Source organism: Erpetoichthys calabaricus, chromosome 2 (assembly GCF_900747795.2).
Source record: "Erpetoichthys calabaricus chromosome 2, fErpCal1.3, whole genome shotgun sequence".
NCBI lineage: Eukaryota > Metazoa > Chordata > Cladistia > Polypteriformes > Polypteridae > Erpetoichthys > Erpetoichthys calabaricus.
Window position 1 is genome coordinate 186,309,889 of NC_041395.2, and position 12,954 is coordinate 186,322,842.

The 12,954-nt window shown below is 34.8% G+C and overlaps 1 protein-coding gene across 1 annotated transcript in view; it reads right to left on the bottom strand.

The window, feature by feature from the left end:
• Positions 1 to 3,084, bottom strand: part of rnf141 (ring finger protein 141) — a 69,899-nt gene extending 66,815 nt beyond the window's left edge. The window contains exons 1-2 of the mRNA XM_051922064.1: positions 2,959 to 3,084; positions 1,082 to 1,292 (exon numbers count right to left, since the gene is read on the bottom strand). Coding sequence (XP_051778024.1) covers positions 1,082 to 1,227 — 146 coding nt within the window. The 5' untranslated portion in view covers positions 1,228 to 1,292; positions 2,959 to 3,084. The remainder of the gene's footprint in view (positions 1 to 1,081; positions 1,293 to 2,958) is intronic.
• Between the last annotated feature and the right edge of the window lie 9,870 nt (positions 3,085 to 12,954).

The following is a 12,954-nucleotide window of genomic DNA, read 5'->3' on the forward strand; positions in this document are numbered from 1 at the left end:
CGTTTCCATCTTTATCCTTTATTACCCTAACCTGCTGCACATCTTTCCCAGCTTGGTCCCTCTATCTAGCCAATCGGTACAGGTCCTTTTCTCCCTCCTTAGTGTCCAACCTCTCATACAACTCATCATACGCCTTTTCTTTAGCCTCCGACACCTTTCTCTTCACCTTGCGCCTTATCTCCTTGTACTCCTGTCTACTTTCTGCATCTCTCTGACTATCCCACTTCTTCTTTGCCATCCTCTTCCTCTGTATACTCTCCTGTATTTCCTCACTCCACCATATAATCATATAAACTAGGTACAGTAATAACAGAAAGCTTAGAGTGAGCACTTTCAAACTGTTAAAAACATGTGATATTTAAAATAAAGTGAATTAGACAAAAATTACATCTTCTCCCTTTTCTCAGAAACAGCAGCTTCTGAGCTATGTGGTGCCTGCCCATGAAAAAGGAGCAATATTCACATGCTTATAAAACATAAATTAGTCTCAGCCTCCAAGGAGAAGCACAGCCATAGAGTATTACACCCACTTGATCACTGGGTGCAGAGGCGCCCCTTCATTCCATCAAATACTGCACTTCCAGGCACCGGCAATGATAATCTGACTATTTTTGCAACAGTTGACTCCACGGGACACAGCATATTTTGATCACTACGCTGCCAATGCTTTCCAAACCTGGCGCACATCACATGATAATGTGTTAGTTCGTAATAGCATTAAAGCAAATTGACATAGCATGTCAGGCTTTGTTGGGTGTGCTCAATTTGGTTCAGGTAAAAATGGCATTGCCTGTATTTCCTTACCACCAAAAGGCAAAAAAAACTGTAAATTGTTCTCTATGCTAATTAATAATCAATAAAATTGTAAAAAGGTTAATTAAAACCAAATTTTTAGATATGATAAAGACCATTTATTTAAATTTGTTAAAACAGGCGCAAGCAAGAATATTAACTTTGCTTAGTTATGTAACTTGCAAAACATTTCTAAGTTTGTACAAAACAAATTTACAGATCTGTTGTGCTTCAATCAATATTTGCTTATTCATACAAGATTACTGAAGGCATGAAAAACAAATCTTACATTTCATTAAGCTCCGCCAGTCTGGCCAAAAACTCCTCGTGTGTGAGAAAACCACTCTCTCGTGCCAAGGCAGCATGCCGTGCCACCTTCTCTGGTAACTTATTGATGCTGGTGTGAGCCTGGCTAGAAAGCTGCTGACCCATCATTTACCACATGTGGTTTGAAGTGATAATACAGATGCTGCAGAATCATGTTACATTCATCAAAAATGCTGTTAAGAGAAAAAAAAGTAACAATAAACAACTGCTTTAAAGAAGAAAAAAAAACAAGGGGAAGGGAAATATTTTCATCTTGCAATATGCAATAAGCAGATTAAATGTTCTTGCAATATGCAATAAGCAGATTAAATGTTGAACTTTATTACTATTGACAATTTTAGAGTTTACAGGCTTGATGGCTAATGCTATTTTCAAAAAAATTTCTTTACAAGTAATCACCAAAATAACAAAAACATAATAACATACAATATTTTATAATAAAGCTAGAACAGATTCATTTTTCCAGTTTTGCTTATCCTATTACAGAATTGCAGGACAACTTGAAAGCCAACCCTATATGGTGCACCAGTCAACAGAAGGGTATACTGTACTACTGTAAATGTGGAATTAGTTGCACAGAATTCAACAACAGTTATCTGTAAACAATAGTGACTGTGAAAATACAAGTAATAATAAACTTTAAATCTAGTAACAGTATTTTGTCAAGGCATAGCATAAAATAACATTCTCAAATCTGAATGGTCTAATTTTGAGAGTTTTAGACCTACGCCAAGACAAAAGACCAGGGCAATGCACAAGTTCTTCACAAGGCCCACTTATTTTGTTAGTACTAATCAACCTAAACAGCACGTATTTAAGGATGTGTGAGAGAGTTTTTGAGGGAAGTCCCACACAGACTACAAGAAGGTGCAGAATTCAATTCCAGGACAAGGGATTCTTGAGGTACGTGCTGCCCGCTACTGTAAAGTCATGTCAGCGTGTGTACCTAGAATTCTAAAACTCGCCTCGTTATAGAAAAAAGGCAAATAAAAATACATGATGCGCTATCTAAATTGTAGACTAGTATTTCTCCACCACTGTGTTGCAACCCAGTTTTGGGTTGGGAGTTGCTATTGTTAATGGTAGTGAGTGGCGGCGACCGACGACCGCACTTCGTTCGCCCTTCCCCTTTGGAGGATCGCGACACCAGAAAGGGTGCCTGACTGAGAAACACATTTCTAGACTAAACACTGCAAAAAGAGAATTTCAAACAGTAGTAATTACGGACATGAGTTGAATAATATTTCTAAAAGACTGTCAAGCTTAAATTATACGACCACAACACCAAGCTCTTCAGTCGTGAATAAACTGGGTCTGAAAACAGACGAATAGATGGGTTTTAGTAATACTATTTATTTACTTTTAAAAGGTGCGTGTGGAGCAGGCCCATACGCATAAAACAGTTACAAATATTGCAATCAATTACTGCGCATCAGTCTATGCTGATTATAAGTATGGTTTCGTTTTACATTTTCACAACTAACTAAACCGCAAAATTGGACTTTCAGTGTTACTGAAAAATGTGTAATTTCATAATTATTTTTAAACAATGTTTTTTTATTAAAGACAAAACGTTTCAACAGCAAATATGATGCGAATACACAGAACATATACGCACAATCAGAGTAAAGGTGATCATGCCTTACTTTAAAATCAATATAATTTAAAAGGTGCATACTGCAGTTATCCACTTAAGTGTTACTTTGCACTGAACAATCAAAATTCTATAAGAGGGGATACTTATTGATACTATAATAAAATATATCTACACAGACCTTAAACAGGTCTTGTCTATATCGTCTTTTAAATGGAGAAAATACATTATAAAACTACACATACGTAATTTTCACCCAGTGCTCATGTAACGTCTTGTATCTTCTCTAAATAAACTATACCGCTACAAGCAGCCAACCGTACAGCCAAAGGTTCTTCTCCTTCTTTGTCGTATATTTGGCCTGCAGAATTAAAACGGCTGGGAATCTGCATTACTGCCACCTACCGATTAGGATGAATAACTGCTTAGAAACGTGATGAACCTTGTGTATCCTCTTTTAAAGTCACTCTTCCTTCAGTTTTGTGACCTTCGAGCCACAATTTTGTTTTAAAAATTTAAGATTCACGGTATAATAAGGCATGTTCTAATATTTCTAATGATGTTTTATATCTGTCTCCCAGTTCCACTATGCATGCTTTCTGTATTTGGTTATAACATAAAAGTAACTATTTTCATGATGATACACTCCTATACGAAACTATCCTTATATTCTTCATACTTATGTTATTTTCAGTTTCCTTCCTAGATTCAGTAATATAGATAAGCTATAAAAATTTATGAAAAAGTAGATTTACTGAAAAAAATTAAGGGAATTAAGTTACCCCATGATTTTATAACTTTTATAATAACATGAACTTTCACATTTAAAATTGCGCTACCTCTCATAATGTACCTGTATATTCAATCGTGATATTAAAATACATTTAACTAGGTACAATGAGTTCCACTGGTTAGCTTATTCAGCAGAACATTAGAACCATTTTAACTAGAAAAGGTCATTCATCCCAAAAAAGCTTTCCAATCCCACTGTCCCAATATCAAGTTTTGAAGAGCCTTAAAATACCACTCTTTACCACAATACTTTGTAGTTTAGTCAATATTTCTATGGTTCTTTGTGTGAAAATAAGTTTAACATAAAGAGGTTTCCATCTACATACCCGTATTCTTGTTGAGAACTTATTTTAAACTAACAGCTGGGATCCATTGTACTACTGTAATTTCCTTCATAATTTTAAACACTTTGATCATGTCACATGTTAATGACTGTTCCTTAACAAAACTGATTTTGTTGTATGGTATAATGGGATTATTGTCAATTGTATTTTGTAATGTGTAAGTAAATCTTACTTTTACAAAAAAAAAAAATCTTTGTTTTTCCCTATATATGTTCAACTCCTTTAATCTTTCCACATACCTCACACCTCTGAGTCCTGGAATTAGGATAGTTGCTCTTCTCTACACTTTCTCTAGCACTGATATGTTTTATAATTAAAAAAAGCCAAAACTGCACACAGTACTCTAGATGAGGCCTCATTAGTCTATTATATTGTATTATTATTATAATTAACTTTCATATATACTCTACACATCATGCTATATTACTCAACATGCTAGCAATCTTCCTAAAGGCTTTTGTACATTCTCTGGATGCAGATAGCAATGAGTCCACTATGATTTCTAGGTCCTTCTCTGTACATGTACTTTTAAGTTTCAAACATCTCATTGTATTTTCAAATGTAAAATGTTTTCTTCTTATTTGTAATAATTTACAATAATTTGCTTACAATAGATTAAATGTAATCTGGTTTATTCTTGGGCGGCATGGTGGCGCAGTGGGTAGCCTCGCAGTTGGGAGACCTGGGGACCCGGGTTCTCTTCCCGGGTCCTCCCTGCGTGGAGTTTGCATGTTCTCCCCGTGTCTGCGTGGGTTTCCTCCGGGCGCTCCGGTTTCCTCCCACAGTCCAAAGACATGCAGGTTAGGTGGATTGGTGATTCTAAATTGGCCCTAGTGTGTGCTTGGTGTGTGGGTGTGTTTGTGTGTGTCTTGCGTTGGGTTGGCACCCTGCCCAGGATTGGTTCCTGCCTTGTGCCCTGTGTTGGCTGGGATTGGCTCCAGCAGACCTCCGTGACCCTGTGTTCGGATTCAGCGGGTTGGAAAATGGATGGATGGTTTATTCTTCTTCATGTGTCTTTCCACATAATTTAGTATCATCTACAAACATAACCAGATTGTTATTTATATTTTTATCCAGATCATAAATATTTATAAAATCCAAAATAGCAGAGGTCATAGCACTACTTCCCATGAAACACCACATTTAACATCACCCTATTCTGAAAATGTTCCTATTACCATAATCCTTTATTCCCAGTTAAGACATTTTGGACCCATCTACACACTGCACCTTAAATTCCTACTTCTTTTAGTTTCATCACTTCCTTCTCATGTGCAACCTTATCAAAAGCTTTATGAATATCATGATTAATAATATTATATTCACCTATTAGACTTTTTGACATGTGACTCTTGATGTTTTCCTTAATAATTGCCTCCTTTTACTTACCCATGATGCATGTTAACCTTAGTGACCTATAGTTACTTAGATCACATCAATCACCTTTTCATACAAGGAGAAAATGGTTTCTAGCTTCCAATCCTTGAGAACGTTCTCAGTGTACAGTTTTTAAATGTGCATTAGAGGTTTATACAGTATAATGCATGAACTTGCTAGCCTTATTGTGCATTTTATGAAAAACATTAGCTGGTCACATTTCCCTGGCTTCAGCCTATTTATTCTATGCAGCACTTCTCCCTCTACAATTTCCAAATCAATAACTTCTTGGTAGTCTGTGTAACTGCTGAGAGGTTATCAACTTCTTCACATTTGCATCTCATATCCTCCTTGATTGTTCTTTTACTGCTAAATTAAAAAATGAATCTCTTTTTGTTTCATCTTTTATCTGTTTGTGCATTCACATACTCTGTAAAAACATTAAATGATTAAATGTTAATTTATGAGTAATTAAAGTCCCTTTTACAATATTACCTCCTGCCAGACTTTCTTTTTTATTATTACTAAAATATGCACATTGAAATTGTTGTTTGCTTTAGGGGTCTTTAACACACACCCAACATCAATGTCAGGTCTCTTTTCCTAAATTGGTAATTAAATTCAAATATCTTCTCTAAAATGCAGTTCATAATTGAAGAGGGCACATATTCAGATTCTGTTTCCCATAAATGGAAGCTACCCAACCTTTTCAGTTTTTGCCCATTTGTATCCATCTATTTTATACTCATCATCATCTCAGTTATTGTACATAGACAGATTTTTTATTATTGCTATAACATCGTAATTATGTGCAGCTACATTTCACTCCAACATACTTGTTTTATTCTTGATAGCATTGAGACAAGGAATTTTTAAATAATTACTCATTTTACTATGCCTTTTTAACTGTGGGCTAGACATTTTAAAGTTATCTTGTACATTTCTGTTTATACAGCTGTCTATCCCTTTATGTGATGTTATAAACCTGGTGTGTTCTAACTACCCAAGTTTATTATCCTCATTCCCTAGTTTAAATAGTCCTCAAATAACCTACTGATATGTCTCCCCTTACACTGGTGCCCCTCTGGTTCAAATGTAACCCCACGGTAGGTTACAAAGATCTGTGTGCTCAGCAGCAGGTACCAGTCCTTTTCTTTTTATTTAAACTTCATCCAGCAATTCATCCATTTTCTAACTTACCTTTCCATTTCAGAATTGAAGAGTGTCAGTGTCTATCCTAGAAGCTTTATAGAAAAGGAAGGAACTAGCCCTGGATTTTGTGCCAGTCCATCAAAAGTTACACTTATGCACACATACGGTCACTCATGGGGAACCAATTTTCAGCTGCTAAATATTAATTTAACACACATACACACACACACATCTTTGTCTTGAGGAAGGACAGAGTATAAAGAGAACATGCAAATTCCACAAGGACAGTGCCTGATCTGCAACTCGAATGACAGGAGTTGTGAGACAGCACAGTTAACCTCATGCAAACCCAAGTTTGACAAATAAAGGTGCAGTGAATAATCAGAAACACCATCCAAAAGTGCCTTCAAAAGCATCCCATATGCTATGTATAATACAATTTATTATAAAGAAAAAATTCACAGGTATATTGTGCAACTGGAGCATAGGAAGTCTGCAAAATTAATTTCTTCTATAATTATCCCTAAAATGCAGGCTTTGACAGAAGAACATTTGTCAACAATAATATGTCATTGCTGCATGGTTACTAATGAAAAGTAAACCTCTTAGTCAAATCTGTACTTTTCATATATTCTCAAGAAAAATTAAATAAACATACATGATTTATTTTTCAGTAGATATTTAAGTATGATCATTGATAATCTTTTACAGTCCATATTTGTAATGGGAAAACATATGGAATCCAATCATCAGTCTGGTTCTAGCTGCCAAATTCTTTTTTTGGCCTGTTCATGTGTCTCAGTGCTCCCTGGACTGGCACTGTCTTTAAATATATGGGTGTGGAGAAAAAAAATGAATGAATGAATCATAATAAAATGTATCACAGAGACCATGCATATTGGATTTAAATTTATTAACAAAAGGCTTTGTTCTCAAACAGATTGCATCTCTCAAAAAATGCAAAATGTTTCTGATACTTTAAAGAAATTTAAGGACACCCTGAAAGAGAAGCCAGTCAATAGCACCTATAAGAATTTCTAAACTGCTAATCTTCAAGTATGAAACTTTAAATTAGAAAAAAAGTCTGGCTGCAGATGCTAAAAATACTTTTATTTTGATATACTGAGTAGTCTGGAGTGACTGGAACGAGGGTCGCAAAAGTTAATTTTTTCACACGAGCTGCAGCCCCTCAAGAAGCCAGGAAATGGTAGGAGGATGAAAATCCTCCAAAACTTTATAAACAAATATGGTTATAATGAATTGTGAAGATGAGAATGAAAAAAGTCCTAAATGGGAAAAAATTTGATGAACTGGTAAAAAGAACAGAGAAGAAAAGAATGGTTCAAATAAATCAGATTAATGAATTAATACTTCAAATGGGTACAGAGTTAAAATTAAGTCAGTCTCTAGTACTTAATAGGATAAATCAAATTAAACTAGCAAATATGATAAAAGCAAAAATAGGTGATGTAAATGCAGCAAAAAATCTAAATAATGGAGGAATTTTAGTTTATTGTAAAGATGAAAAAAATAACATGGTAAAACTTAAATATATAGGAACAATGAAGATTGAAAGTTATAATCCAGTATATAAATTTGAAAAAGGAGGGATTATGCATGGTATTAATTTGGAAATAAATATAGATGAGTTAAAGAACATTAGGGCGGGGGGACTAGGGGGTGAGAGAAAGAGAGCAAGCTATTTCTAATCTATTCTTTTAATCCATATAATTTATAAGTGCCAACGCAACATTAGGCTTAATGGCAAAAACTCCTGGGAAAACTAGAAATTAAGGTCAAAGATGTCTTATTTTAAATTAAGACTACAAAATGACAGCAAAAGCTCAGAATCAAGATCTTCATGACCAAACAGTTAACTTTGTGAGCTGGAATGTGGGCTGAATTACAAATTAAAGAGAAAGAAAGTATTTTCTCACCTAACAGGTCTAAACGCCAAAATAGTATTTTTGCAGGAGACCCACTTATTAAGCAAGGATCAGTTTAGAGACTGGACTGGCCAAATATTCCATTCCAGCTTTACAAAGAAAACAAGAGGTGTGGGCATTATTGTACATAGAACAATAACATTTGCAGTAACAGATGTAGTATCTGATCCTGAAGGGAGATATGTGATTGTCATAGGTAAATGTGATTTTGATAAATATCTATGCACCCAATGCAGATGATAGGGACTTCATCCAAAAAGTATTTGCATCCATTCCCAATGTGAACATACATAAAATTATAATGGCAGGGGACTTTAATTGTATTTTAAATCCAGATCTAGATAGGTCTCCTGCCACCCCAAAAAACATTTACACAGTTTGTAACAGATCTCAACTTATCAGACCCCTATAGATTTTTAAACCCAAACTCAGGAGCATATGCCTACGGTTAAATCTTGTAAATATGATACTATTGTTATTTCCTACCATGCTCCTCTGATCATGGAGCTAAAATCACTATGCCCCACATACTTATCTTGCAGATGGCATCTTAACCCACTTTTATTAGCAGACGAGAACTGTACAGAATTTATAACCAAGCAAATCAATTTTTTTTTAGACAAATACATCCTCAGAAGTTTCTGTAGGAATACTCTGGGAAACGCTGAAGGCTGTCTTAAGAGGGTAGATTATCCTATGTCTTACCCACAAAAAAGAATTGGAAACCAAGAAGGTAATCAGTGAAATTTCCAGAATAAACCAAGAACATGCCAGGTATCCAAATGAAGCACTTCATAGGAAAAGGCAGGCTCTGCATACAGAACTCAACCTCTTGACAACTAAAGAAATAGAACAACTCATTTTTAAATCAAGACACCATTACTATGAACACAGAGAGAAAGCCAATAAATCCATAAGGAAGCTCGCCATATAATCCCAGCAATTACCAACACAAACGGAGACAAAATCATTGATCATAAAAAAAATAATGCACACATTTAGAGACTACCATAAGTCCTTATATTCTACTGATTTTAAAGAAGGCAAGACACAACCTAATGCATTTCTGGATGCATTACAGAATCCACAACTAGATGCTCTCAGTGCAGTAGAATTGGATAAACCTCTGGCACTATCAGAATTACTAGATGCTATAAACTCACTTCAGAGTGGGAAAGCAGCAGGCCCTGATGGATACCCTGCCAAATTTTATAAAAAAAAAAATCTCAATTAAGCTAACTCCCACATTTACAGAAGCTAAAGACAATAAAATTCTACCTCAAACTTTTTGTCAAGCTCTAATTACCATCTTTCCTAAGCAAAATAAGGACTTATTACAATGTGCATCTTACTGACCAATCTCACTTTTGAATAACGATGTAAAGATACTTTCCAAAATCCTAGCTAGAAGGATTGAGAAAGTGCTTCCTTCGGTAATATCAAAAGACCAAACTGGATTTATTAAAGGCAGACACTTTGCTTCCAATCTTCAACACCTGTTTAATGTGATATATTCACCCACAGAATTTAACACCCTGGAGATATTATTATTGTTGGATGCAGAAAAAGCATTTGATATGATTGAATGAAACTACCTTTTCACTACATTGGAGAAATTTGGGTTTGGCCCGAACATTTGTGCATGGATCAAACTGACTGTACACCAGTCCAGAAGTTTCAGTTTGCATTAACAACATTAATTCAGAATAATTCAAACTAGAACCGGGTACTAGATCAGGATGCCCCTTTTCACCACTGCTGTTTGCAATAGTCATTGAGCCACTGGCTGCTCACTATCGAAAATGCTTATGAGATGATGGGGATTATCAGAGAAGGACTTGAACAGAAAATTTCTCAATGTGCAGATGTTATAGTATTGTATATATCTGATCCACAAAATACTATGCCTGCAGTCCTAACAGAACTTACAGAATTTCAAAAGATTTCTGGTCTCAGAATTAATTTGAAAAAAAGTGTGTTCTTTCCAGTGAATTCTCAAGCACACAATATTAGATTAGACACCTTCCCTTTTATCATTGCAGATCAGTTTAAATACCTAGGGGTAAACATCATGAGTAAACATAAAGCTCTTTATCAACAAAATTTCACTCTCTGCATGGAAAAAATTAAGCAGGACTTGAATAGGTGGTCTTCCCTTCATCTCACTTTAGCTGGAAGAATTAATATTGTCAAGATGAATATCCTTCCTAAGCTTCTCGTTCTATTTCAAAACATTTCAATATACATCAATAAATCATTTTTTAAGAAATTAGATTCAACCATAACCGCATTTATTTGGAATTCAAAACATCCATGTATCCAAAAGGCGACCCTACAAAGACCTAAGGTGGAAGGTAGCATGGCTCTACCTATCTTTCAGTTTTATTACTGGGCAACGAATATACAAGCTATAAAAACCTGGACATGTACACAAATAGGTGAGCAGGCACAGGCTTGGTCCGCAATAGAAATTAAATCCTGCATTACTGCTTTATATTCCTTGCTTTGTACCCCAATAAGTACAAGTCATCGCCAATATGCTAACAACCCAATAGTGCTTCACTCACTCAGAATATGGAACCAATGTAGGAAGTATTTTAAGACAGAGAAACTTTTATCTGTGGTACCTCTGCATGAGAACCACCTTTTTCCACCCTCTCAAACGTACACAGATTTTAATGTCTGGAAAACATACAGGATTAAATCGCTTAGAGATCTGTACATAGACAACATCTTCATATCCTACAAACAATTACACTCCAAATTTAACTTTCCAGCAACACATTTCTTTCACTACCTTCAAATTAGAAACTTTGTTAAACAAAACCTGTACAATTTCCCTCACCTCCCACCTACCTCTTTTGATCAGTCTTGAGGACTCAAGCAGCATTTCTGTAATATATAAAAACATTTTAAAGTCCCTCCCTTTCAAAGATCCCAGAGTATTATGGGAAAAGCATCTCTCACTGAACATCTCAGAAAAGGAATGGAAGGCAGCCATACACAGAATTCACTTGAGCTCCATATGCGCAAAGCATACAATTATTCAATTTAAAATTCAGTTTAAAATTATATATCGAGCACATCTCTCTCATTTAAAAATGTCCAAAATGTTTCCCAGGCAAGATCCAACATGTGAACGTTGCGGTCAAGTTCCAGCCTCACTGGGCCATATGTTTTGGGCGTGCACCAAATTAACATTAGTTTGGACAAAAAATTTTAAATGCCTCTCAGACAGACTTGGTATCACAATCACTCCTAATCCACTAACAGCTGTATTTGGTGTGCTTCCAAATGGGCTTAAAGTGGAGAAGGCAAATTGTAATTGCCTTTACTACACTATTGGCACGTAAACTAATCTTACTCAACTGGAAGAATCCTAACTCACTTCTTTTAAGTTAGTGGATAACTGATGTTATATTTTATCTAAAATTGGAAAAAATCTAATTCTCACTTAGAGGATCTGTACAAACACTTCTTTTCAAAATCTGGCAGGATATGATAAATAACATTTTAGAATAAGCATTTAAATTGAGGAAGTGGATTCTCTCCCCTCTTTTTCTATTCTATCTATTTTTGTTTATTTATTTACATATTTTTACTATTCTTAAAGTGCTACTCTGCTGACCTATCTCTCTTTCTCGTGGGTGGGGGTTGATTTGTTTCAAACCAGTTTTGTTAAAATTGACTTGTATGTAAGGAATGTTTTTTGATTTTAATAAAATAAAAAATATATATATTAAAAGTGGAAAAGTACTGGAGACTAACAGGCTTATAAGAAAGCAAAAAAAGATTAACAGTGAAAGCATGTCGGTAATCATGAGTTTTTAAGGAGATACTTTGCCAGAAAAAGTTTATTTAGGGTATCTTTGTTTTACTGTTATTTATTCCTCCACCTTTGTGATGCTATTATTGTCTGCATTTTGGTCACAGTGCAGTGGTGTGTAAGGGGAAAAAGAGATGAGGAGAACATGACTATGGGAAATGTGAAGGAGGAACAGGAATTAAATGTATTGTGGTGGGGTGCACACAGCAGCTTTTGGTGGGTATGAAATGCACATGAAAGTAAAGGAAGTAAAAATGGTGAAAGTGGAAGAAAATGTGTCATATGCTGATGCAGTTAAAAAGTCAAGTTAAGTAATGATTCAAAACTTCTTTCATTAGGTAACAAAGAAACCAACAAAATAAAATAAACAGAGAGGCTAGGAAAAATGACATTTAAATTGTAAAATTTGATTTTTGGCTTTTATGCCTGAGGTTATAAATTGTACAGCTCAAACCACAAGTAAAACAGAAAAAAATTAAAACAATAGTTGAAGCAGCAGAAAAATATTTTGGAGATATCTAATATAAATATGGACATTTTAAATAACATCTTGATGATTGGTTTCCCAAAGTCAACTGAAAACAATTAATGTGTACTATTATATTACAATGGAATGCTTTTAATTGCAAACGGTCAAGAGTTTTAAAAAATTTTGATGATTTATATTATAAACCTGACATAATATGCATTCAAGAAACATGGTTATTTTCACAATTGTAGTTTAAATTAGAAAATTATCTGAATATGTAAGGACAAGAAAATGGAATAGGTGGGGGGTATGTAGTTTTTTAGAATAAAGGAATT